The 27,762-nt window shown below is 34.7% G+C and overlaps 1 protein-coding gene across 1 annotated transcript in view; it reads right to left on the bottom strand.

The window, feature by feature from the left end:
- Positions 1 to 6,491: 6,491 nt before the first annotated feature.
- The window catches only part of cac (calcium voltage-gated channel subunit cacophony), a 365,313-nt gene continuing 344,042 nt past the window's right edge, over positions 6,492 to 27,762 (bottom strand). Inside the window, exons 41-42 of the mRNA XM_071591274.1 lie at positions 25,607 to 25,845; positions 6,492 to 7,447 (exon numbers count right to left, since the gene is read on the bottom strand). Of these exons, the coding sequence (XP_071447375.1) occupies positions 6,492 to 7,447; positions 25,607 to 25,845 (1,195 nt within the window). The remainder of the gene's footprint in view (positions 7,448 to 25,606; positions 25,846 to 27,762) is intronic.

Raw genomic sequence — 27,762 nt, 5'->3', positions numbered from 1 at the left:
AAACAAAATGTAGTATACGCTGGAATATACATATTCATAGTAAAAGAAAAAATTGAAGTTTAATGACAGGAAGGCAGAAAGTCAAGTTTGAGAAAGAGTACATAAGTAAATGCAGTACAGGATTGTGATATTTTTTTAACAACAGCAATTTCAATGAGCACTAATCTGCCAAAAGAATTCAAGAACATTTTCCTTGAAAAAGAAAACAGTCTTGCTGGTTCAAGGAAAGAGTTTTAGGGAATACAAACTATTTCCAAATGAACACAAGGCAGCTCAGAAAAATGATAAAGTTTAATCTTTTTTGGTCTCAAAATATGTATGCCTAAAGTGAAGGTAAATTTCAATTAATACCGCTTTCCTTGTTGGCACTATTCATCATTTTGATTTAGATTTTTTAAATTGATAGATGGGGCTCTTTATCATGTAAAAAATTAGATGTTAAATGTGGAGTGTGGGATAATTAAGATAATATAAGTTTAGAGATGATTACTCTAAATTCTGAATACATACATGAGTGCTGTCCTGGTGGTAGAATTCTCATGTTACCACTAAAGCCTTACCGATATTCCACTTTTGAAAGGGTAAACAAATATAATTGAGGAATGACGACATAATTTGTAAATGTGAGTGAAATTTTCAACATGATGATGGGCTATTTTACAAGTAATGGCATTGGGAAATGACTCATAGAGGGAAATCACTAGCCCATTAGGCATATGCAGCCCACCAGCCATGCTAATATACACATTAGACGCAGGATATATTTTCAGGTAACTGTTAAGGAAAGAAAGTGCACTGAAAATGCCATTAAGTGTTGTATTTCACTTCTATTGACTCTAAAAACATAAAGAATAGTGCCAGTAATGTGATAAGTGAATTTCCAACCGATGATTCAGGATCAGTCCCAATTGAGGATTTTTGTTTCATAATATTTTCCCCTGAAACCACTAAGAGATAATGAAATTTACAAATGTAATACCAACAATAGAACCTGAGTTTATTTAATTCCATATGATATACATGAACATCATATTTACAGTCCTTGAAAAATTCATTGATTATTTCTCCTCAAATGAGTATTTGTTTGGTTCAATTATAAATGTGTGCATCATATGTGCAATATGCCATGTAGGTTAAGTCAGCTTACATCCCCCCAAGCAGCGAGTTCAACTTGATAAAAAATGCATTTAACACAAACTCACTTATAAATTAATTTTAAAATAAGCTTAAAGATTATAAAAAGCTATATTCTGGACCACATAATTCTCATATACTATGCCCATGTCATATTCATCATATTTTGTTATTTATTGGAACATTAAATGCTTTTCAGTCATTGCATGAATATGCATATTCATTTTTGCCATTATATCATCATGAAAATGAAAGCAGATATACTGGAAATTTATAAAATAAGTTTAAGGAACAATATACTCACTTCCAAACACAACATTCAGATATTTTGAATAAATTATAATTTTGAATAAATACTTGGTCATACACCAATGCATTTTTTCCAGTGGGTAATGGTTTGTATAATTAGGGAAACTGAGTAATCTAATGAAATCCATTTTCAAAATTAATTTAAATACATAAGTATTTATTTAAAAATCGTTTTTTTCAAGCAACATGACACTAATATAAACACTACAAGGATACAACTCAATGTCTGGTGGAAAATGGAACTGTGAACTGAATCCAGATAATTTGTTGTACACTATTCTTAGGAAGTTGCAAGTATTCACTGTAATTGAAGAAACATTCAAGCCAAATTCATTCAACATGTTGGTATGATCCAGAAATAGGGTTCAATGGCCTTTTAATTTCTCCCCATAATGTTAAATGAAGGTTATTCAACCATTTGTACACTGAAATTACAACCTACAATGGCTTCACAGAAATAATAATTTTTACAAAAGATTCAGAGACACAAAATGTTGGTTCAATAAAGTCACTGGTATGCAGTTGGACAAAAATCATAGCTTTTATTAATCATTTTTCAACATAATCCAGCGGGAAATTTTTTTAATAAATTGCTCAAACATTTACAAATGTAATGATCGACAGGCAAACAGTATGTGTTGATGGATAGTAAGAAGGGGAATAGGCAGGAGCTTACAAAAGGACAAAGAAATGTTAAACCATTACCACAGAAGATTCTCAATACCATTTCTTATGTATATGTATGTGTTAATATGTGTATAGACTTGCGGTGTGATTCAGAAGTTGAACATGGCACTGGATACGTAAGATGGGTCCAATCACAGATCCACAGAAGACCAACATTCTTGTACCATATTTCTGGATGACGGAGTAACGTAAAAGGAGGTAGTGCATTGGTTGAGACACATAATGTGTTAAAACATGCCTCTTTATACCTTTCAAGGGCTAATGCTATGCTTTTTCCTTTAATAACCATTATCAATAAATGCCTATAGAACTCTTGAAGAATATCTGAAACCATTGCAGTCATGATAAAAGCATGGGGATGAGGAGAATGAAAGGTCCTTCAAACAAGATGTGAAATTCATCTGTCAAAAGTTCAAAAATATGAGAATTTTAAAAGGGGCCATGAAAGGAGAGGAATCCTCATAAATCTCATTGCTAAAATCTACTATTTTAATTTGTCCCAATGATAAAAGGGTACTTGCTGATGTGGAATTGGCAGGTCCAGCTTTTTTTTTAACTGCCAATGACCACTCCACACAATCGGAGCAGACCTTCATATGGCATTGATTTTATGTACACTGTCTGTTGAAGTCAGCACTCGTAGAACATGGTTATCGTAAAAGGTATTAGAAAACGAAGCAGCAGGTTTGAAAGTGTAATCATGTACAATAGGGGAGCACCAGGTAGAGAGCTCATATTTTTCTTATATATATATATATGTACGAGTACATATGATATATAAATTGATAGGTATATTTATATATAGTTTGTGTTGGCACGCTTTTAACATCATTTAACATTAGCTTTAATTTTAATGCAAATATTGGAATTCTTTTTAATGGGGAATCATATATGTATATGTAACTATATATTTATGTATATACAATTAGGTTTTAATTGCAATAGTCTGTGGCAGGCGAGGAAGGATGGGCTGGGAATGAGTCTACAATAAGTACAACATCGGAGTAATGAAGGGAATAGGAAGAAAATGCCAAGTGTATATCAACAGGGATGTTCAAGGGTTGAAGTTAAAAATACAATCTTCACACAGTTGATTTGTTAACATTAATTACGACTTCACTATTTTATCATTATAAAACCTTTTGATTTTTTATGAAGATAAATAAACACACAATTAATGTAAGGCATCTTTTGTCACGTCGTATATATATGCATATGTACATTCCATACGTACACATACATATATATGTATGTACTTTTTGTTATATAATAGGATGTTAATGATTGATACAGTATTACATATTTGCATGAATACTTTTGAATAGTGTTTTAACAACTGCAATAAGAGAAGGAGCCAGATGAAGAAAAATACAATAGCAGTGGAGGAGCCAGGCTCAGAAGGAATCACGGAAAAATCATATAAAGAGATGATATATAGAATATAATGATTTCACTCCTTGGGAATGTGCGCTTAGGTATCCCAGAAAACAAATGCAAGAGAATATCTGGATGCATGGTTAGGAATTAGTGGAGGTGGAAGGATATGCAAGGTAAGCCGGAAAAAGGGTCGACATGGGTTCTCACAATAGATTTTCAAGGGTTATAGAAATGTTATCAATAGGAGTGGATGGGATAAGAGGTTGTTCAGACACTACACCAGCGACCCAGAACCTGCCCAAGTGTTATTGACAATGTTTTCCTCTCACCTTATTTATGTTTGTTTGATTAAGTTTTTGAGAAATTTCTATTTGGTCTTTTCCCCTAGGCAATGGCAATGATAGTTGGAACCCAATGTAGAATTGAAACAATATGCTCAAGTAACTCACAACAGCATGGCTTATTATTTTGCATTAGCAGTACCCCTTTAAGATCGGACAATCATTTTATTATTTTTTTCTGCAGTTCACTGCTCAAAGACAAGTAGAAAAAACTGGATTTCGTCTTTTATAAATCCATATTTTTTTGTAATATATATATATATTTTTTTGCAGTTCAGTTAAATGTAAAAGAAAGATCAACCACAACAGTCTATAGTTCAGCATATATATATATATATATATATATATTTATATATAACATGTTTTATATATATATTTTGGAATGAAAAATGTAATTTGGTGGAGTCGGTTCTAGTAGACCATTCTAACTGATTTTTCTTATCCTGGTCCCTCTCCATACGATCCACCCCTTCTTATCAGGCTAACCTTGATCTTAAATTACCATGCCACTGAGCCATTTAGCGCGATGGTTTTTACGTATGTTGATGGAATTTCTCAGGCCTAATAAAAGGAAACAATTGGCCTGATCACATAACTGAAATTAAAAAAAGTGAGTCTTATATTTTTATAATGGCTCAGTGGCGACCAGCAAACATTTTATCCCTTGCTCATTCCAACCCTTACCTCCACCCACTCACCTAACGATGACCTCACACCCCCAACATTCCATCACACTGTCCCATAAAATTTCCTCTTTATCCCCTTTTTGTAAACCTCCAGTTAAGTGAATAATAACCATATTAATAATCATAAGGATAATTATAAATAATCTAAAGCTGAAAGGTTTTGACTAGATGCAAAGGTAATGTGACCAATAAAACTCTTTAGGGCCTTCCCATCCTTTTCGTCTTCCGTCCAGTGATTCCAATTACTTTCCAATCTCTTATCTTTGTCTCTTCTCACTCAAGCTGAATGCTACCTTTTTGTAAAAGCCTTTTGAAAACCTTATCTAAGAACCTGCTGATGACATCTTTTGTGTGCGCCCTCCATCTGACTTAACGACTTAACCATTCCTTCTGTGGACCTACAGAAGATATTTGGTGCACAGGAGGAATCAACCAACATTAATATGCTTCATTCTCGTGTGTGCTTTTGTGACATTGTCAATTTGCGACCAATACCTTCCTATAAAATTTAACTTCCCTCACCCCAAAATCACCTACTCCCATATCATTGACTTTCTGGCAGTATTGGCATACCTGAATAGGCCCGAGCTAAACCTTCCATAAATATTCCACTAATGTCACCGAAATCTCCCACACTTCCCCTTTGCTTCTGTACAATCAGTCAATGCTAACAACTTGATCAATCTGGCAAACAAACAAAAAACTTTCCCTCCGATGCACAGCACCAACCTCTCTTAGCCTTTCTTTCTAACCTTTTATGTTTATGCAATTATGGTTATATATATTTTTCAACAGACTCAACTTCTATCATGTATATCATTCCTGCATTTTGTTTTCTTCTCCGCAGCATGCCACACCAAACAACATATGAACATTCACCACACCACTCACTTATGCTGGCTATCACAGATTAAAAAAAATGTATACACCGCTTACCCTCCAGTTTAAATATGTAAAGCACTTGATGAGCTAGGTGTATGGTATGGAGGTTTGGATTGGATAAAAAGGAGCTTATGAGAAAAGTGGTATTCTTAGGGACTTTCAGAAAGTTGGAAGCAAGGTGTGCTAGGAATTTAAAAAGGCAAGACTTTTGCTGGCCTTATAATCCTACCTCCAACCTTTCAATTGCTCAGTCCAGTCTTACCCACCTTATTTTATGTTTTTGGAAAACACTTGTTTAATGCAGAGATCGAATCAAGCCAGGTCTTAACCTATACATTATAATGTGTATATACTTTTATCTTTATACATTTGAGATTAAATATCTGGCAGTATCACCTGGTGTCGATATCTTGCAGTAAAACTGTCTTTGTGCATTCCAAATTAAGGTGAGAGGACAGCCTTGGCACCCAAAGGGGAAAATGATAGTTTATATAATACCTTCCATTTGACTCCCCACAACATCTGCATTTCCTTGACAACGGCAAGGAAAATATTTCATGTGATAAACCATTACCCATACCGCCTGAATCTTCTAGGGAGAAACTGCCCACAATCACCTCCGAGGTACAGAGCAGAGAGCAAAGGCAATACAATTTTCCATCACACTGTACCTTGATATTCTTATTACCTGCATTGAGAGAGGCTGAATAATGGCACAGAATCCTATCATGAAGATAACTATGAGGGCAGGTTACCACTTCAGAGCTGAAGAACTGGCAGGGAAGCACGAGAGATGAGCTGACAGAGCAAAAGCCCCCTCTACATGCAGGGCCCTGACCTGCAGATGATGCAGTTACAAGACTATCACTTGTCAGTCAGCAGACCAATCGATAAAACCAGGGGTTGAGCATTGGTTCCAAAGACCAATCATCAATCACAGTAACTTTCAAAACGGCTCATCCCCCAGTCACCCCACTCATCGCATGACACTTGCGGTTGTACACCGTCTTGTCCCTTCCGGAACGTTCCCGGGCGGGAGAGGCTGACCTGATTGGCAGCCCCCCCGCACCATCCGCTAGCACCAGTCGTCCTCATCAGAGTCACTATGCCGTCCCGTCCTCCGCACTCCCCCCACTTCCTCTGTGCCCAACATTTCTCCCCCCGCCCTTCTCCGCCTCGCCGGCGGACCACCTGACCCTCCCCTTGCCCCTGGCTTGTACCCGTTGGGAACTGGCGATGGGAGCATCCTCCCCCCACCCCTCCCCATCGCCATCGCCTGCTCGAAACTCAGGGGCTCTCCTGGGTCCTCGTGCGGAAGGCCACGTACACTGCCAATCCCTCTCGGCACCACGGTGGGGGAGCCCCTCAGCGGGTGGGGTGAGTGATGTAAGTGGTGTGGGGGGGGCAGGTGGGCATAGGGATGTCGATGGTGAGGGGGGAGAGATTCGGGGCTGGTTTCTTCTCCGGATACCAAGGTCGCGGGGACCACCGTTGGACCCCTGGGACCGTGGGTGGGGGAAGCATTGAGTTTGGGGAAGTTGATGCTGCCTCCAAGGGCCGCCGTGGCAGATACAGGTCCACCGCCCCCTCCGGGCGCCGCGGCCGACACCGGGCCACCCTTCCCGGGATCGGGAGGGGGTGCCGTCGTCGGCGAGCGACTGAGGTGGGGGAAATTGAGGGGAGCCGGGGCGGCTCGGGAGGAACCTGGGGGGAGGCGCAGCGTGGAGGGTTTGTCTGGCGTCGGGGGAAGTCGGCGCCCGGCGCCTCGCCGCGCTGTCGCCAGAACGGGGTAGCTGTGTTGGTTGGGGCGTCGCGGGATGGGGGATGGGGAGCGAGAGCGCTGCTCGAGGCTTGTCGTACCGTATTGCCGCCTTCGCCGGCGCTGTTGGAGGTGAGGGTGGGGAGGTGGGGGATGGTGGTGACCCCGTCCGTGGGGGTGGTGAGGGTGATGGCGATGTGGACTCGGACTTCGCGATCTCCCGTCGGACCGCGGCACGTACCGATCCGGGCTGTTCGAGGCAGACCAAGATCCTGTGGAGATGATGAAAGGTGACCCATGAGGTCATACTCTCCCATTTGCTGGGTTATGGCTATGTTAAGACATTAAGATAAAGAATCCACAACAAGGATGCATAAAACAAAGGCCTTAAAAATTGTCATTACAGTGGGAGCTACCTTCTTTCCCATACTTAAAAAGCATCTGTCCTAAATAAATTATGCCAATTGTTTTTTTCAATACACCATTTTTGGTAAAATAAGTTTCGTAAGACTTTGGCATTTGGAACATGGTGCAGGAATTGTTGTGTAGCCTGACAATTGCCATCCAGCTTATCATACTCGCATGTAACATCCAACAGAACCCCATAATTATATGCTAGGAAAATATTTGAAATATCAACAAAACAGCAGATTCACAGTCATTGGGACAGGGACATTGAACCTGCTAAAATGCCTTATTTCATCACAGCAACTCGTATTAGAACTGATATTAAAAAGCATTCTAATTGAAATTGCACAAAAAATCTCAGTGTTTATTCCTATCTCATACATTATCATACAAGGTTTGGAAACCTGAAAGGGTAAAGATACTCCTGCCTGCCTACATAGCATATATAGTATCTGAATACTGAGGATTAATTGAAACCAACTGCTCATAAAATGGACTGTTATGATACAGCGCAAATTAAGTTGGAGAGGGGGATCGAGATGGTGTGGTGGCTATCGTACTAGCTTCCCACCCAGAGGCACCCTTCATCCTTTCCTATCCATCCCCTATGGCACAAATGACCTCAGCTGTCGGTCGCCTCCCCCTAAATACTACTACTATTTAAGTTGGAAAGGAAATTTTATACAAGTGAAAATACTACACTCTCCAATGCTCATTGCACACAAAAATGAATTCTAATGTGATCAAAATGAAAAAAGTGCTGAAATAATTTGATAATATCTGGATACACAGAAATTAACACTGATACTTGAAAAAATATTTGTAGTGAAGTACTGAAACATTGATAATTATGAAATTTATGCAATACTTGTAACCTAAAACTTATTTGAAATACGGCTGGAAACCCTACAACATATATTTCATATGGAAAACATTTTAATTCATATGTCACTTGATAAAATAAAGTTCCAATGGACAATGACCATGAGCTATGTATTGTATACCTTCCTGATTATCTCTATAATTCTTGGGATGCATGTTTAATTTGGATGAGCCAAAATTGCCAACTGCAACTATACAAAACTATCCCTAAATTTTCATGACACAACTACATTCGTTCTTTCACAGCATCTTCATCTTTCTTCAAATTGAAAGAAAGTACATATCTTTAGAAATGAAAACTTTGAAAGAGAAATCTACATGAGAAATCATCTACATGAATTATGAAATTCACAACAGTAGTAAGTTTTATATCATAATAAACAATTCATGGATTCAATTGCATCATGTAATTTTCTACGCATTATTTATTCCATACAAAAATATTCTCACCTTATTAAATAGTTTAGAATTATCAAGCATGTATTAAACAACACTGTATGTACTACCTTTAAATAGAGACAATTCTGAATAAGAATGTGGGTGAAATATTATGAAATCTGGAATTTCTTAGGACAAAATAGTACTTGAAATTAACAAAAAGATATGATGAATCAACCTATCCAGTACTCATGCACAGATAGCTAATCCAATATAACCCCACTTATTTGATGCAATGAATTTGAAATATAAACCTCGGAATGCTCACATCACTTCCCATTGTTTTATTTCCTGTTGATCATAAAATGAGAACTTAATTGCATTTTGAAGTGAACAACAAGTGGGATTCAAAATATCATGTAAAAAGTTAAGAATATCAATTTAAGTTGATACTTCAACTCCCCCTTTCAGTGTTATTCCCTACACAAAATATTAAATTTTAAATAGCCATAGGAAGGGACTTGATTTTTATGTATCTGAAGAGATTCACCAACCACAATGGTGATCATTCTATCGTAGGTCATTACAAATTTCCCAAGGTGCTAGTTACCTTTTATGGGTTCCAACAAATGTAAGAGAAGAATTTAAGGCTTCCTCCTTTCAGTCGATGCAGCTGTATTTTGAGGGTCATTATGCTAAAATTCCTCTTATAATAATAAAAATTGGTAAACATCACCTTAAATAGTTATAGGCAATCAAATTTTTCTAAAGAAAATCTAAAAAAATCAAGTCAATCGAGGTAAATTAAATCTCAGTGAATTTTAGCTGCAATTCAATCGTTGGACAAAACATTTAATGATTTAAATACATCATGTTCTTGTAGAGATATTGCACCTCACTCATTTATTCTTAAGAATACTTTTGTACATCAATATCAATCAATTAATCACAATGATGTAGACAGCGGTCCAGAGTTCAAGGGCATTGCGGGGCCCAGTATGCACTCCGAAAGTTCATTCTTCCCTATTTAATTCTTATTCTGAAATGTTATTCATTGATCAAGTTCTGCAATCTAATTGCTTTTTCAATTGACTACATTGCTCCTAAGAAATAGAGAGGGTGGAGACATTCATATACTTGTTTACAAAGTGTAAGAAAAGAGAGTGGTAGTCTTGAGAAATGGTTAAAATTTTTTGCATCACATATAGATGTAAGGTAGGTTTGAACTTAGAATCAAGTCTGGGGGAAACTTATCTATGGCAAAAGTGAACTCCTAAATACTAACAAAGAATTTTGCTTCAAAGGCATGTGTGTTTTAGAGAACAATCATTAAGGTATTCCATAACTTGTATAATCAGGTTGTGCTAATGAGGAGTAAATTACCACTGGTCAATGTTATACACTTTTAATGGATACATTTTTAAAAGTTCATGAACTTTACTAGGGCTAGCATGCATACTACCCAAAATGCTTTAGTAACAAAACAACTAGCTTTTCCTAGTAAAAAATAATTAAAAAAGTAAGATATTTTTAGGGAAAGCCAATACTTTCGAACTTGGGTATTGGCTCTTGAATTCTAGCATTTTAATTTCATTAATGGTTAACTTTCCCTCTTTGAACAATCTTCATCATCCCAAATCCTAGACTGTGCTAACAAAGAATCAAAATGGAATAAATACATTAAAAACTTGATGAATTTTTGACGTGATACAACCATTGATTTAAGGATGGAAACGCTTGTTTTAATGCTCATGTTGAGATAATATTCCATGGCCTAATCAAGTGATTCTATACACTAACTATGGCTGAGCCGGTTAAGATGTGTGATAACTGTAGTTTTCACGAAAAACATTTAGTAGCAGCATGTAGTAACATAGGAGAGGCAATACCTACAAGGGATTTGTTTACAGAGGAGTGGTAAGAAAGAAGAGTTGATACAAGAATCTGATTTTTGCAGGACAAAATATTATTCTAGCCTTTTCAGAGCAGACTGCAAAGATTATGAGATTTTTTGTGCTTATTTTTGCATTCTCATTCCCCATAACAAGTTGGTTGGTAAGTATTTATTTATGCATATAAATGTTATATGAAAGAAATACAAAAGTTCTATCATAACAGATAACTATAAATCAATTGAACACCCAAATCAACAATGCAAAGTTAGAGTTATGTATCGCTACTAATATATTAGGTATAAGGCTGTATTTATCGTTAAATTTTGATTCATAAAAACATGGGGTTCTGCTGACACAAAAATGAAGATAAAATGAACAATTCACATATGTGATTAGATCAAAAGATGTTTCATTAAGTGTTGACATATTTCTTAATAGCAATTTTTTAAAAAAAGATTTAACTTATTTGGGTTCTGATTTGTGTAAAATGTTTGAATTTGAATGCTTCATCTTGATGAACATAAAATTTAAAGAAGAGGAAAATAATATAATTTTTTTAAACAATGGCATTAGTTTTTTGAATAAAATCAATTAGATGGCATGTTCATGATCAAACATAGCTACATAACTGTGAATTAAATTAGAACTGAGTTTGCACATGATGTGAAACAAAAGCCAAAGACTTCACACTGTGTAAAATATGATATGTATTATGAAAACACCATTGCCAAAGTTTTTTATAATTTCTTTATGATGCAATTTAAAAAAAAATCTTTCGATTTTCATAAGTAGCTCATAATAAATTGCAGTTTGACTAAATCAAGCACTTTTGATCTTTGCTTCACATGCATGAAATTTATAGTTATCAATAATAAAAAAATGCATACACTCAAAACATTTCAGGCCATACCATTAGTAGAAAGCATAAGTGTAAGAAGGAACCACTGATGGTATTTTTAATTTCTGTCTTAAGTAGGTTAAAGCATAGTTTATTGAAGACATTTTTACCGAAAATTCAGGATTATTTAGCAATGATTGTAGCAGTGAACTGTTTACCATGCAATATGTGTTTACAGCCACGTTTATAGAATTATATTAATATCATATGATTTATCCTTGTATCCGCATAAACAATGATCAACATCCTAGGCCTTGGTATAAAATATTATTTTGTAATTAAGGCATCAAACTGATGGCTATTAAAGGGGTTTAAAACCAAACTATTTAAAGTGATAACTTATGCCACAATTTTACTATGACACGTCAAGCTAAAGCCTTTTACTTGATGGTATTTAATAGATTCATTTTATGCATACAGAACTTATTTAAAAGAAAATGAATATTAACCATTTAAAGAGACACATTAAGAATAGTGTAATTGTTAATACAGTGCAAATATATGGAGTCACTCTAAACAATCATTTTCAAATGAGGAATCAAAATATGTACCTAGTCTTAAGTATATATTTAAATTTACACTCTGAATTAGAAAATATTAGTTTCTGGCATTATATTGGCAAAATGAAAGTTATACTTTAAAATTTTATATTCCTATTACAATATATGTACCACTCCTTCAATAAAGTACCTTGTGTTTTGTATACCCAAGCAGCAAGATAGTATAATGTTGATGGAATTCTTCTTTGTTAAAAATAAAGTGATAACTAATCACTAATTTCAGAGGTAGGATTCCAAAATAATAAAGGCATTCCTTTAAAATTTTACTGGATATTAAATATGAATTCAATTCAGCTTGGTGGTCTTCTAAATAATGATTTAAAACTTCATCATTGAAGAATTTTCATCCTGATGTATTTCCAAAATAAGGATGGGATTTTACCAGGAGAGCAAATTTGAGAGCTGATAGGACTGGGCTTATTCTGTCTACCACTTGGCAATATATTAAATATTATTTTGGGTAGACAAGTGAGAAAAAAGTCCAACACATTCCAAAGGCATAAAAAATTAAGATAAGTAGCTGAAAGAAGAGTGCATGGAAAAAAAGCCATATTTATGACTCTTAAGTCTATCAGTGTTGTGGACTAGGTAATTATTTGATTGAGTTAAAATTTAAAAAATACATATACTTAATGCTGATGAACATGGAACAACAATCTGTCTCAAAATTTATAGTAACAGCACTTGTAAACAGTACAGAGTTTAAAGTGCTTTCAATGACCACTGATTAACTTTGCAAAATAAACAATATCATTGTAATTATAAGTCAGTTCACTTTTTTATGGTAATGAGAACTTATTTTTAATTGTTACTATATTTTGAATTACTACTAAGTCTTACTCAATGATAAAATTAAAGATAACTTTTCACAAGATCATTGATTGCTTGATGAGAAATACAAAAATTTTGATTAAATAGCTGTGCCATTTTTAAGTGAATACATTTCCTCTGATACAACATGTTTTCATGTATGCTAAAGCCATTGTGTACGCATTATAAGGCACAAACTCCCTGAATTCATAAACCAATCAACACCAGTTGTTTCAACAACTGTTTAAGTGGATAATAAAAGATGATTTATTCTCTTTAACTGAGGAAGAGGCATGCCCTTTTATAAACGAAAATACAATGTTACCATGTCTATTGATGATTTTCTCTTTCTAACATGATTTATATATCTAGAATTAACATTTTCTAAAAAGAGTTTAGGTCTAACAAATAGATGCTTTTAAATAAGTAAAGGGTATGCTTATTTTGTAGTACATCTACATTTTCCGAGATATCGTACTTTCGAAATTTCCATGGTTTGAAAAACTAGAATGTAAAAACAAAAACAAACTGAATTCAGCACCATAAATACAGAACAATGAAACTTGATTTAATCTGAAAATCTGAGATGTGCAGCACTATGTGGCTTTTAATGATATCACAGCTTTAATGAAAAATGTAACACTAGAATCAATGATTTCCCTGGAGGAAAAGGTTACCAGGCAATATGAGACCCTTGAGCTAAAATAATGATAAAAAAATGTATGCATTCATTAAAAGACACAATGTATATTTCCACTGTTCTCCAAAAAACAGTGGAAATATACATTGTGTTCTTCATTTAATGAACATGAACTTCCACAAAGTTGAGCCGGGAACAATTGAAATGTATGCATTAGTGAAAAATTTCACAGGAGTGTTAATTTAATGTGTGACCAGAGGAACCCATAAGGGGAACTAGGTATTTTCCTGACCCTACCCATCATAGTAATCAACCCATGTTCTAATCATAAGCTGGCCTACCCAGGGATAGAGCTCAACTCTACTAATATGTCCTACTGTATGTGGAATCCAAAAATTCAGGGTAAGGAAGGGGCAGTTATTTTTTCTATTCCACCTATAATTTCTCACAAAAGTTCTGATGCCAAAAAAATCACAAAATTTGATTTTAGCCAAAGGTGCAGAAGCATTATTAAAATATGAACCTGGGGCCCTAGGGTAAGTACCTGAGCAATCTACCACTAGGCTTCCACACCACAATATCTTAAGGTAAGATAACTTGGGGGGGTGCAGCAATATTTATCAGGTAATTTCTTGGCTGAGGCCATTCTTAAACCATTAACTTGTATGCAGAAAAATCCTTACATGATTCCACAACATTTTTTCTGAAGAAGAATTATCCATTTCTGACCTTTGGGCAAGCGAGGAGTGTTACTACATCAACAAGTAGTTTATATGTGCAATATGCTTAGTCCAACAATGAAGAACCTTTTTCTTTACCCTAGGTAATTTCCTTTATAAAAAACTCATCTACCCCTTTCTACACATCCTGTGATTTAGATTCCCTGAGGATTTTTCAAAAGCTGTTGACTTTACAAGAATAGCTAGCACCTTATGCATGATTTAATGCATTGCAAATGTAGGACCTACACTAATTATCATAGAAGCATGAAATGCATGAAAAGTGAAGTCTCGTGTTAATACCAAACAGTGAATTGAAAATTTATGGAAAAAAAAGTCACTGTGTCTTCACAGGATTTCTATGTAATCATGGAAAAATACGAATTCATGAATCACCCATTAACTTTATGGAACTATCCCTAATTTGGGAATTTTTCAGGTTAAACAAGACCGCTGTTGAATCTGTCCATATTTTTTGCAGGCTTGCAGAAAAAACTGCTTCCTACAGTGTATACATTTATATTTTACAAAAGGTGGACTAATATTTCAATTCAAAAGTAGAAGACATGATTAGATTAGCTGAATGGATGCTCAAGATGCTGAGTGTTGGATTTATTTTCATACATTTTGCATTCATATGAGATACCAGGCTTTTCCATACTTCCTTTTTGATGGTTTACTCAGTTAATTTTGAATCAGATAGTACCTAATACTAGGACATAGTGAATACGTAAATACAAGGTGACTAATGACCAATTCTTAAATCAGACCAACATGTTACCTTATTACAATCAAGAATTTCATGGATTTGTGCTTATAGGAGAAACTAATTACAAATAATTCACAGCACCTAATTATTTTAAATTGGTAACCCCATCGGAAACATTTCACTGCATACTTTTGTCAAAAATATCACCATTTCGGGTCCTCAAATTTCAGATGATGCTCATAAATTTGATCGGAAAAGGATGAACAAGTATTTAAATTCTAACGTATTCATGGTAAAATTAAAATGATGAGAGAAGCAGAGAAATTATTGAAAAAGAAGAATGAAGGATTTGGAATTCCTCTGAGCTTAATCTCAACAAAAATAAAGGAATTCAAAACTTTGAAGAACCATAATTTACCCTGGAAAAGAAAAGACTAATATTTTAAATTCATAATAAGTAGAAACCATTTCACTGAATGAAACACATTAAGAAAACATGGTTTAGAGGAACTGAAGAAAATGAACACAGAAAATGAAATTCTACAAGGAAGTAGGAATTGAATTATTCCAGGTAACTATGGAATGATGAATAGATAAATTAAACAATCAGAATGATTAATTTATATGATCACCTCTTAGGAGAGGACATGTGATCCTGAGCCTGATTGTGACCATCACAAGAATGAAGGGCTACCCAAGCTAAAAATAAAGGATATAATGGCAAATGATATTCAGTAATGTTGAGATGAATCTTCCCCCTCAAATACTTGATTTTTTATCTAGTTCAAGGTCATTTGATTATCTGTCATTTAATTTTCCTCGTTCCAAGGGCAATTTCATTCAAATTCTTACCATTGGAAAGGGCATTGGAACTTATTAGTAAGCCAACTGAAGAATAGCTAACATTGATGCTTTAATTTTGATTTTACTATAACTATATGTGAAATAAATAAATATTATACAAAGGCATTGTATTTTATGAAGCACCTATTTTAATTCACTGCATCAATAGCTCCAATGATGAAAATAAAATGGATGGATAGAGTAACAAATGGAGTGATTTAGAATTGGTTTAGAAGGGAAGTCTACACTAAATACACGAAGAGGGAATCTAATTTGGCATATCCTGAAGTATGATTATTTGATGAAAACAAAACAGAAGTGGTAATATTTGAAAAGATACTAATGTGAAAGAAAGATATACTTTCAGATGAAAAAAAAACAGTTTCTAACCATTTTACAGCTTAAAATTTAGTCCATTTAATTGAAAATTATCTCATTCATTTCTTTCCTAACATGCTTACTTTGCTTTTTTATCAGCTACTTACACTTAAGGTACACATGCACAAATTTTTGTGAAGTTCTTTTTAATTCACTAATTTATCACATGAATTGCTTTGATATAGGTTATATTTTTTCATCTAATTTACTGGAACTTTGATTCTGATTTTAATGTTGGATGCAATATATTGAAATAAAAATTTGATCAATCCATATTCCTTCTATTGCTCATGATTTATTTGAATTGATACACTCCCAATATACTTTCTGAGTCAAATTTTTGGTGACTCTTCCTACTATCAAGAAACTTTGACATACAGTTTGACTGCCTTTGAATTATGATAAACCATACATTTAGTTCACCATCTTTTAGCATGGGCAAGTGTACACTTTTAGCTGCCTCAACAAAACGTAAAAACAATGATTTATTGGTGAAAGGATAAAATATGTCAAACACTACACACTGAAGTAGTCCATAAAAAAAGTTTTAAAATTGCAATGGGCCAACCACTCAGAGAGATGTTATGTTTATGTTATTGTAATGGTAATGCTATCGTTTTATTTGCATAAAGGTTTTAGGTTTTGTTGACTTAAGCCTGTCAATCATAACATATGACATATGGGATCTGCCCTTCAGGTAAGTATCATATCCTTCAAGAATGAATTATTGAAAAATTTGTAAGATTGCAACACTTCCCTTCATGCATTTGTCTTAAAGGGAGAGATACTTCTACTCCTAAAGATCTACCTCATCCAATTGACCTGTTTATTTACAGAAATAGAAGCTGTATTCTGGTATCTCATTTGTGATCTCATTTTATCTTGCAAGACTTGAGATAGCACTACTGTTTGATATTTCAAGTGTGAATCAACATGCAGAATAAGAAAATGAATCCTAGAAACATAGTATTTAAGAAAAAGAGAGCTTTTAGGTAAAACTAAAAGCTGCCCAGTATTAAAATTGCCTTCATTCCTAAAATCCTCCTCAGTTAAAAATATATATATTTGCTGCTTGGGTATCAGAAAGTTTGCCATGAAAAGCGTAGAAACTCACATGTGAAAGATTATGTCAACAAAATTTTAAGAACTCATTGCAGTTTATACTTGCACTTAATACTATTTTGTTCATATTGATATTTCTTTATAGTCAAAATGGCATTCTCCCTAATATTAAAAAAATGAGAATTATATTGAAAAATATGTAAGGAAAAGAACAAAATTTCATTTTTACAAATAAAACTTGAACCTAATCACAAATTTTGAACATGTACTCCATTTAGTCAGAGCATTAGGCGTTTTCACATGAATGTAGGCCCTACATTTATGCTACAAAAATCAATTTTATCGCATTATAAAAGTTATAGCTCTTCTTTTTACATTGGTATATATCAAGTAATCATTTCACATTAGGCAACTAAAGTATTACATTAATCTGATGGGGAATTCTCATAAATTAATTTTAAGTGTGATTTACAACAGCAGGAAAATATATCAAATAAGAGACAGAAGTTAAAGACTTTCATGAAGATAATGTCATGCATAGCTTCAGAACCAACATTCCTGAAACCTGTGTGTGGCAACAGAAGTACATATGGTAGAAAGACTTCCAAAACATATAATGGTCAAACAAATAGTGCTAATCTTGGCTGCCTTCATTGCTGATCAACTTCAGAATCAGTATATGATATCAATAAAATTTTGTGATTTTCTTGATTCCTTTTGGAGACCAAAAACCAGCTGTTAAAACAGGAAAGTCAAATATTTGTATACCACAGTTCAATCAAAATACAGATTCCACAGTTCCATTCACAGGTTCCATGAGACATATACCACAAATAATAAATAATAAACATCCAAACAGAAAGTTTTAGATAGTGTGCTATCAAGTTTGAGAGATGATAAAGTAGTATTGTTAAGAAATAGTACACTGATATAGAGAGATATTGAAAACATAAAAAGTTTACGAGACACACAGATAATCTGGATTTAGGTACTTTATCATACCATCTTCATCAGGGAACTCTGTGGCAAAGAGGGACAAAACAGATTATTATTACTAAGATCGCTTGCTTTCTATTTTGATTTCTGGTGAGAAATGAGATATGGACTTGAACTCTGTCCTTACGGATAAACTTTGAAAATTAAAGTTATCAGGTAAAAATACACACCAGTAATTAAATATAACTCAGTCATATAACAATCTTGATACAATATAACATCTGTGATGGATTTGATGGTTAATTACATAACACTATGTAATTTAATTTATTAATCAATCTACTAATACTGTACCTAAGGTACATTGTTTAAATAGCACAAATTACATCATTTAAATTAAGGAAATGGTCCAACCTTAAAGTTTAAAAAATAGTTTTTACTATCAAGGCATTTGATGCAAGTTTACCTCTTTTTATTTAGTTAAGAAATTTGATCAAAACCAACTACTACAGTAGTTAAATATTTTATTTTACACAAGATTAGAGTATTTTATATACTTAGAAAAGTATACAGATGAAAAATGAGATATTTCAAATCAATACACAAGTTAAACACTGGAAATATGAGTGAACAGTCAAATCATACTGACATTTGTTGTGTGGTTGACAACAGTGCCCTCAATCAGGGGCATCAGAGCAATTTTTCTACAAAGAGATATAAGTAAAGTCTTTCTCGACAGCTGAATCCCAAGAATATTAAACAAGAGCCATATCTTGCTTTGTCTTGATAAGGTCATTAGATTTTCAAAAGCTTTTGGCCCTCAACTAGGAAGGCATGTAATTCTAAACTTTTTTCTGACACCCCCGTTCTCAGTTACACACCAGTTTACATACCACTGCACATCTGCAGTAAGAAAGTATAAATACTTTTCATATTAAAATTTACTTCAGAAATATTTTTCTACTGAGTAGACAAAGAAAAAAATATGAAAATGAAGCTTCTCATCATGAACCAGAAAAATTAAAATTGAGAGTTGAGCCCAAGAATTCAAATTATGCCAGTGTAAGGCTTACTGGCATATTAAAACTTCAAAAATCTGTAAAATCCTGATATTTTAATTGGGAGTAAAAACTGTTCACTGAAAGTACAGCTAGGCATGGCAGAAATAAAGGGAAGATTTTCACAGGTGTAAAATAAAGGGATTACAAAAATGGGTGTATTCCATCAAGGAGTGTTCGTGGTGCCATCTTAAGATAAAAAGTAATGTCATACAACTTTATCCTCTACAGAACTATTAATTTCACAGATCATTCAATGAAAATAATATTTCATGTGATACAAAATCTTTCACAGTCATATGGGACAAATCATTCTCAGCTTGCTAATATACTTTTTCAACATAATTCATATAAAAGATGAGTAAACCCTAAAAGAAATACAAAATTCTAGAACAATTTTAGTCATCTCTCATCCCAAAAATAGAGAGCTCTCAAAGGGTGAAAAATGGGTACTTAAAACACCTAAATTCTACACTCTAGTCTGTTAACGTGGGATTAATTATTGAGGAATGGAAATTTAAGTTCAGTCATAAAAATATTATTCCAGCTCTGACTGGTTTCCCATAAAATAAGCATTTTGAAGTCCTTCCAATACATTATTTCACAGCTATCAACTTGAGACCAATGTAAATCAAAACAAGGGTATTAACAGCTCCACTATTGAATGCCATGTCAACATTGTTCTATTGGTTTCCTCATTTCTGCTTCCATGTCTCCCAGCTTCAAATATCTAATTTGCTATGTGTTCAGTGTTCGTGTCCAGTTAAATAAATTTATTTACGTAAACTCAATTTTCCTAGGTGATAAGTAAGTAATTTTATTTCTTACGTAATCCACACCCGACCTTTAGATGAAAGTAATTGGTCTTTTTTGCCACAAATTCAACTGAAGTTTTCAGAAGGTCACAATCCTAGGAATGGTACAATTAAAGACACTTGACTTAAAATCATATTAGATTTTACATTCAACTTCAAATCTATACTCTGATCTAAATATATACTCTATGTGCAAAAATGAAATTAGATTTGAAAGACATCCCAATTGTCAATGCAACAATTTCAGAGTGTAAAAATCATTCACCTTGACTGGGATTCGAACCCAGATCCCTCAATATCCGGTCGAGTGCTTTAGCCACTTAAGCTACCGAGGCGTCCTCTTAAACTCTGAAATTTTGGGGCTTTTAAAGGAACAAGATGTTGTGACGAAATACCGTACATACAATGTCACAGGCATTTGTATTCGTGCCCGAGGCGCCACAGTCCACGAGGTTAAAGCCAACTTTAAACACTTATGGTGTTTTCACTTTGACAAATTCCAAAGGAACTGCGGGAGATACCGCAACAGTAACTTTTATGTACGGTATTTCGTCACAACATCTTGTTCCTTTAAAAGCCCCAAAATTTCAGAGTTTAAGAGGACGCCTCGGTAGCTTAAGTGGCTAAAGCACTCGACCGGATATTGAGGGATCTGGGTTCGAATCCCAGTCAAGGCGAATGATTTTTACACTCTGAAATTGTTGCATTGAAATGCACATTAGCGGATGACTCCGTTAAAAGTTACTGTTGCGGTATCTCCCGCAGTTTCTTTGGAATTTGTCAAAGTGAAAACACCATAAGTGTTTAAAGTTGGCTTTAACCTCGTGGACTGTGGCGCCTCGCGCACGAATGCCTGTGACATTGTATGTATGGTATTTCGTCACAACATCATCTTGTTCCTTTAAAGCCCCCGAAAATAGGAGTTTAATAGGATGCCACGGTAGCTTAAAAGGCTAAAGCACTCGGCCGGACTTTGAGGGATCCGAGTTTGAATCTCGGTCTAGGCATATGATTTTTACACTCTGAAATTGTTGCATTGAAATGCACATTAGTGGATGACTCCGTTAAAAGTTACTGTTGCGGTATCTCCCGCAGTTTCTTTGGAATCCCAATTGTCATTTTAGCCTGTTGAGTTATTAGGTTCGTACTGGTATGGTACATAAGTGTATTATGAATGGTGGTGTTTGTGAATTCAGAGGTGGATATTGTTGATAATCACTGAGTATTTTAAAACAATATGGCGATGATGACAAATCAAAGAAAAAAACACTTAACTGGAGCAAGTATTGTGATAATATACATGGGATTACAACTGAATGTATATATATATATATTCAATGAAAATCAACCAAGGAATTTTACTTTACATTTGGATCGAAAGTAACAATGAAGGAAAAATGATCAACATGCATGTACATTGACAGTGAATTTTATAACCCAACCACAATTATCATCCCAAAGGTTGGTTTTATTGGCGATCTCATGTAATACTAAGCTCAACTGTGTGTGAAATTCACACATCAGGGTAATAAGGGGGGGACACCTCCTTTCCCTGTGGTTCTGAATTGATAAAATGAATAATTCTGAATGGATACTTAAGATATGAAACTTCATTGTTCTTCAGGGCTCTATGTACATTGGCACTCTGCATTGGTAGAAGAAAATGCTATTTTCCTTAATTGGAGGTATTTGCTAGGGATGTACATCCATCATATTAATTTATTTACAACAAGATATTTGAGCCCTGCTTTCAAAGGTAATTATGGCCAGTTAGGATGTCCAGGGAAGCATTTTAACGGTTTTGGAGAGAGCATCCTTGCACACCCAATTTGTATTTTCTGACAGGTAATAGCTCTGATCAACCAGTTTTTTCTAGAATTGTGGACATTAGACACATTCCTGATTGACATACAGCTGAAGTTAATAAATTAATGATTAAGCTATTCTCAATTCTGTATTTTTTTGTAATGCAAAAAGAATATACTTATGTGTAAAGCCACCTATAGAGCTCAATGAAAGCCATTATTTAGAAAAATAAGTGTATTACTATACCATGTATCTATAATTTTTATTTATTATTATAAATTCACAATAATATTCATGATTTCGACAAAAATAATGTTCAAATGTAATGAAATAATTGACTTTGTAATTCCACACACTTTATTTAAAAACACACGACCCAGGTTTCGACGTTGAACGTCATCATCAGGTGGTCCTCATAGAAGCACGCTGGCTATATATACCTTCTGATCATAGGAGGGGGGGGGTTGGTCAGAGAGGGAGGTCGGAGGGGTAAAAAAGGTTACAATGTAGCTGGGAAGAAAAGAGAATTACATTTTTGATTTAGAAGAGTGGTAGGTCTAGGAGTGGGGAGTGGGAGGGATACAAAATTTCGTTGGCAAGATCATCTTTCCAACGGACACATTTCAAAATTTCTAACTGCTCCAAAGCATCGAGCCTTTGACCTTTTTCTTCAAAATGAATAATTTTTGTCACAAAGTCACTTTTGTGATCACTTTCGATGAGGTGTTTTGCAAAGAGGGATGTTATGTTCTTATTTTTTACACATGTTTGGTGTTCTTTAATCCTTTCTTTAAATTTCCGTCCTGTTTGTCCAATATACTTTGTGCTACAATCCGAGCACTTTAACTCATACACTCCACTCCTCTCGTTTTCGGGGACTTTGTCTTTAGTGTGAGAGATCAGGTTCTTAAGGCATGAACGACTGTAAAAGGCACATTTAATTTTTTCTTTAGGTAAACTTTTAATTACTTTTTGAGAAATAGTCCCAAGATATAGTATTCTCCGCCATTTGGCAGTGGGATCTTTTACATGTTCGGGGTTGTAAATGTGGCTTAAGGCTATTTTTGTAAGTTTATTCCGGTAAAGTTTATTTATTAGATCTTCTGAATACCCATTGTTTACTGCTAACGTTTTAATTACATTAAGTTCCTTATTTACATTGAATTTTGACATAGGGATAGCGGTCAAACGGTGGATCATTGCATGAAATGCCGAAAGCTTTTGGGTGAAGCAATGCCTTGAAGAGGAATTAATTAATTGGTCTGTATACATTTCTTTCCTAAAAATGGAATACTGTAACCCATCTTTGTCTTTAGAAATGGATAGGTCGAGGAAATTCAGGGAACCTTTTTCCTCTTTTTCACACGTGAATTGTACATTAGAATTGATAGAATTTAGATGTGCTAGAAACTGATCTAGTTGCCTATCAGAACCTGTCCACACACAGAAGACATCGTCTACATATCTTAACCAACAAAATACATTATTAATGAGAGGGTAGGCTGAGGAGAACAAAACTTTTTCAAAATTGTCCATATACATATCGGCCAGGAGTGGGGACAAGGGCGAGCCCATGGCTAAACCATTGGGTTGTTGGAAATAGGTACCATTAAAAATGAAATAATTTTGGGAAACACACGTCTTAAGTAATGCATAAAGTTCACTTATAACTGGAACTGGGATGGATTTCCGGATGAGGATGTCTTCGGCAAGGTTCACCGCTTCCATGGGTGGCACGTTGGTGAAAAATTTTTTTTAAATAAAGTGTGTGGAATTACAAAGTCAATTATTTCATTACATTTCAATATGTTATGCAAATTCCACAAAGTTACGCCTGAGACAACTAATTTTAAAATAATGTTCATCATGCAAATGGCACCACAGTGATCTCCATGTAAACTATTAATTGTCAAGAATATGTCCATGAAACTTACATACCATGGGAATAAAACCATATAAAAAGTTGTCAGAAAGTCTAAAGTTGTTAAAAAGTGACTCTTCATTTGAAAAAAAGCTGGGCACATATTAGGGAGGAATGTGTTATTATGACATTAAGGTGTTTTAAGAGCAATTATTTTAGCTCATTGCATGTATGTATTTAACAATTTTTGTTCTATCCCAGTCCTACTTTGTACGCATTCATTTGGACTGATAAAAGCATCATCATTATTATTATGATTAGCTTTTGTACGAGCTCGAGCTCGGATGAACTAGGTAATATTCCATTCTAAAATACAACTGTTTGCCTGCATGTTGTTTTTCATACTGCAAATAAATACATTGATTGCTGAGTTGAGTAAAAATGCGACTGTTGTCCATTGCTGGATTATGTGATTGACACCACAAGGCTATTTGAAATGAATAAGTACATAATGCCTTCATTGTGGCCATAAGGTTGGAGGAAGAAAACAAACTGAAAAATGAAATGTATGAACGTTAGAAAAGAAACTAGAGAAATCATTTAAAATGGACAAGAATAGTAACCTAATTGACTGACTGAAAATCTACATTTCAAGTTTAATGAGAATTATCTTTTCTACATTTGTTTACCCTGCTTCTTGGATGATAAGTCCTCCCTTTTGCTTCACTTGCCCCATTTAATCATGCCTAACTCTGGTTTTATTAATATTCATTCGGATGAGATTAAGAAGTGTTTTTCATCAATCAAAACAGACATATGAGATTGGAATGAGAGCACACCGCTATTAATGACACTGGAAAATAACAGCATTAAATATGGTTTATGACATATATATTTGTTCATTGATTGTAATCTGAAGAACTGTGAACTACCCATGCTTGAGCTCAAAGGTCTCAGTTTTAAAAGGTTCATGCTCTACTCAACAGTTCAAAATATTGAGCTTCAATATTCCTGAATGAATTTATAATCTTTATGATGGCACACTTTAAGTGAAGTTTGGAACAATGGAATACATTAAGAAGGTCAAATAAAACCACTCAAGGCTAGCAAAATATAAAAAGGTAAGTAATATTTTATAAATGACAAAAAATATTGATGGTATGCAAAACCTTGTTAGTTTCATATTAGTAACAATGTCAACAACTCGAAAGTGCATATTTGATGAATCCATACTTGATGAGCCTGTACTATGTGATCCAATTGTTTCTTCTCATAAGTGTGAATGATTCTTGGTGAATTTTGGATGTGAAATCTGATGAACTTGATGGCATTGTCTCGATGAACATTGCAGTATTTCTGATGGTGTCAAATCAACATTTCATGAAGTGCTTCATTTTGCATGGTCAAAGCATTTAAAGGGGAAAGTGAAATGGATTCCGAGATAACTTACAAATAATTTAATTCATGTGTATCTTACATCCTTCTTATGCAAAGCATCACTCAGTAGGTGAATATTGAGCACAATTTCAAATGGAAAAATAAGCTGCAAAAAAATTATTCCAAGCATATTTCAAGGGACATTTTTATTTAGGTATTATAAAAGTCACTCTCCCTCACCAAAGTTTCATTTTCAGTTGCCATGTAAAAATACGGTTGAAATAAAAAAAGTAAGAATCACAATTAAGTTCTGAAACTTCCTTGAAGAATACACTGAGGTAAAACTTCTGGCTTGATAACCCAACAATGATCTTCCAAATAATGACAATCACTTACCTCTTACACGACCCCTTCGCATCGATGTGGAGTCATGCTTCACAAGCTCCACGACATTTGATACTGTATCACTAAATCCAATGTCATGGTGCCCATGGTGATGAGGATGATGGTGTGCCATATGGCCCATATGATGGTGTGGATGGTGGCCCATATGGTGTGGTACATGGTGTGGATGGTACCCATGACGAGGGGATGGACTGCGACCACACACATCTGGCCCAGGTGACCGCCCTCTCCTGCAATAAAAATAAACTCAACATATAGTTTTTCAGAAATGATTTCAAATTTCATACAGGATTAAATTTGATATGATCCTAAGTGTATTGACATCAGAAACTCTGCCCATTTATGGATTTGCCCTCAAATACTATTTGAAAGGGATACATAATTTAAAATACACATTGGGATCCTTCTTGGATATGTTTTACTGGTCAAATTGAATTGAAAATATTGATGGAAAAATTTATTGTCTTCAAATGAATGGCTTTAACCATATTATGGACATTTCATACTGTCACTTATTACAGACTTATTAATTTGGTTAAATTTATGGATGCATAGGTACCATTTTGAGGAATTAGAATAACTTTATAGATTTCACCAAACTTTATTGTGGTATGAACGGTTTCATGACATATGTGACATCTTCAGGTATCTCCAGATAGCTGAAGGTGTTACATGAGTGATGAAACCGGCCATATTTCAATTAAGTTTGGTGAAATCTATTGAGTTTTTCTAAATGCTTAGGATGCAGTTTCAAGAGGTAGAGGCTGATATCACTGAATGGACCACTATGAGGAGTTTTTAAGTCTTTAGATTATTATGAACTATTACCATTAATATCCTGAAAGCATGCCAAAAATCTCACAGATACCTTAAAGTTATAGGTAATTTACATTGGCAATGGTTACCCATCAAAACCTTGTTATTTGTAAATTCCAAGAACAAAATTTTCAATTTGAGTTTGAAACATCAACGTTTAAAACACATGTCCCTATAAAAAGATTCTCATAAATCCATACTTAGACATTAAGATCACAATATCATTTTATCTGCTCAGCAAATTGAAATGGCAAGTTAATCATTCAACTTTCAGGGCTATTTTTGGAATGGACTTAGATATCAGCAAGGCTTCAATGGTATAATGACTTTGACTTCTTCCATCTACCTAATCCACTGATGAGGGAAAAGGGGAGAGAATTAATAGCTAGTACGTATGAGGGTGGTCCCAGAAGTACCTGGCCTGACCTAGAGATGGTGGTATTTCTTTAAAACACATCACTGTATTAGAAAGTACACAATCTTTAAAATATATCTTTCAAGTTTGAAGACGCTAAGTTGTTTAGCATTTGTTTGGCAGCCATTAATAGTGAATGTTTTCAGTGAATTTGTGAAAACGGAGGAAATGGGTCATCGTTATGTGATACAATACTTTTATTCGAAAAGCCTCAGCCCAACCAATATAAAAGCTGAACTGAATTCTACTCTGGGTGAGTCTGCTCCTTTGTTTACAAAGGTATAATATGGGGCAGCAGACTTTAAACGAGGCTGTACAAGCTATCAAGACGAGCATCGCAATGGTCCACCAAAAAGGTGACGACTCCAGAAATGGTGAAGAAAATCCACAAAGCAATACTGGATGATCGTCGACAGCGTGAGCTAGCAGACACAGTAGGCATTTCAAAAAGTGCGGTACATGGCATATCAACTGAAAGTTTGGACATGAGAAAGCTGTGTGCAAGATGGGTGCCGCGTTTGCTCACACTAGAGCAAAACCAGTGTCGTGAAGATGTTTCAATTGAGCGTTTAGCAAAGTTTCACAGCAACAAAGAAGAATTTTCCTACCCATGGATGAAATATGGGTCCATTACTTCACACCTGAGACAAAAGAACGATCAAAACAATGGATTCAAAAGGGAGAACTGCCTCCAAAAAGGTAAAGACCATTTCATCTGCAGGCAAGGTCATGGCATTGGTTTTTTGGGATGCGGGTGGGATAATTTTCATTGACTATCTTGAAAAAGTAAAAACTATCAACGGCGAGTATTATGCAAACTTAATGCAATGGCCAAAATTCATGAATTAAAGTTTGAATTGCTACCTCTTGCACCTTATTTGCCAAATTTAGCCCCCTCGGATTATTTTCTGTTTGC

This window comes from Hetaerina americana, unplaced genomic scaffold, assembly GCF_022747635.1.
Source record: "Hetaerina americana unplaced genomic scaffold, ioHetAmer1.1.p SCAF_1, whole genome shotgun sequence".
NCBI lineage: Eukaryota > Metazoa > Arthropoda > Insecta > Odonata > Calopterygidae > Hetaerina > Hetaerina americana.
Note: the sequence above shows the minus strand (reverse complement) of the source record. Positions and strands in the feature narration are given on the sequence as shown.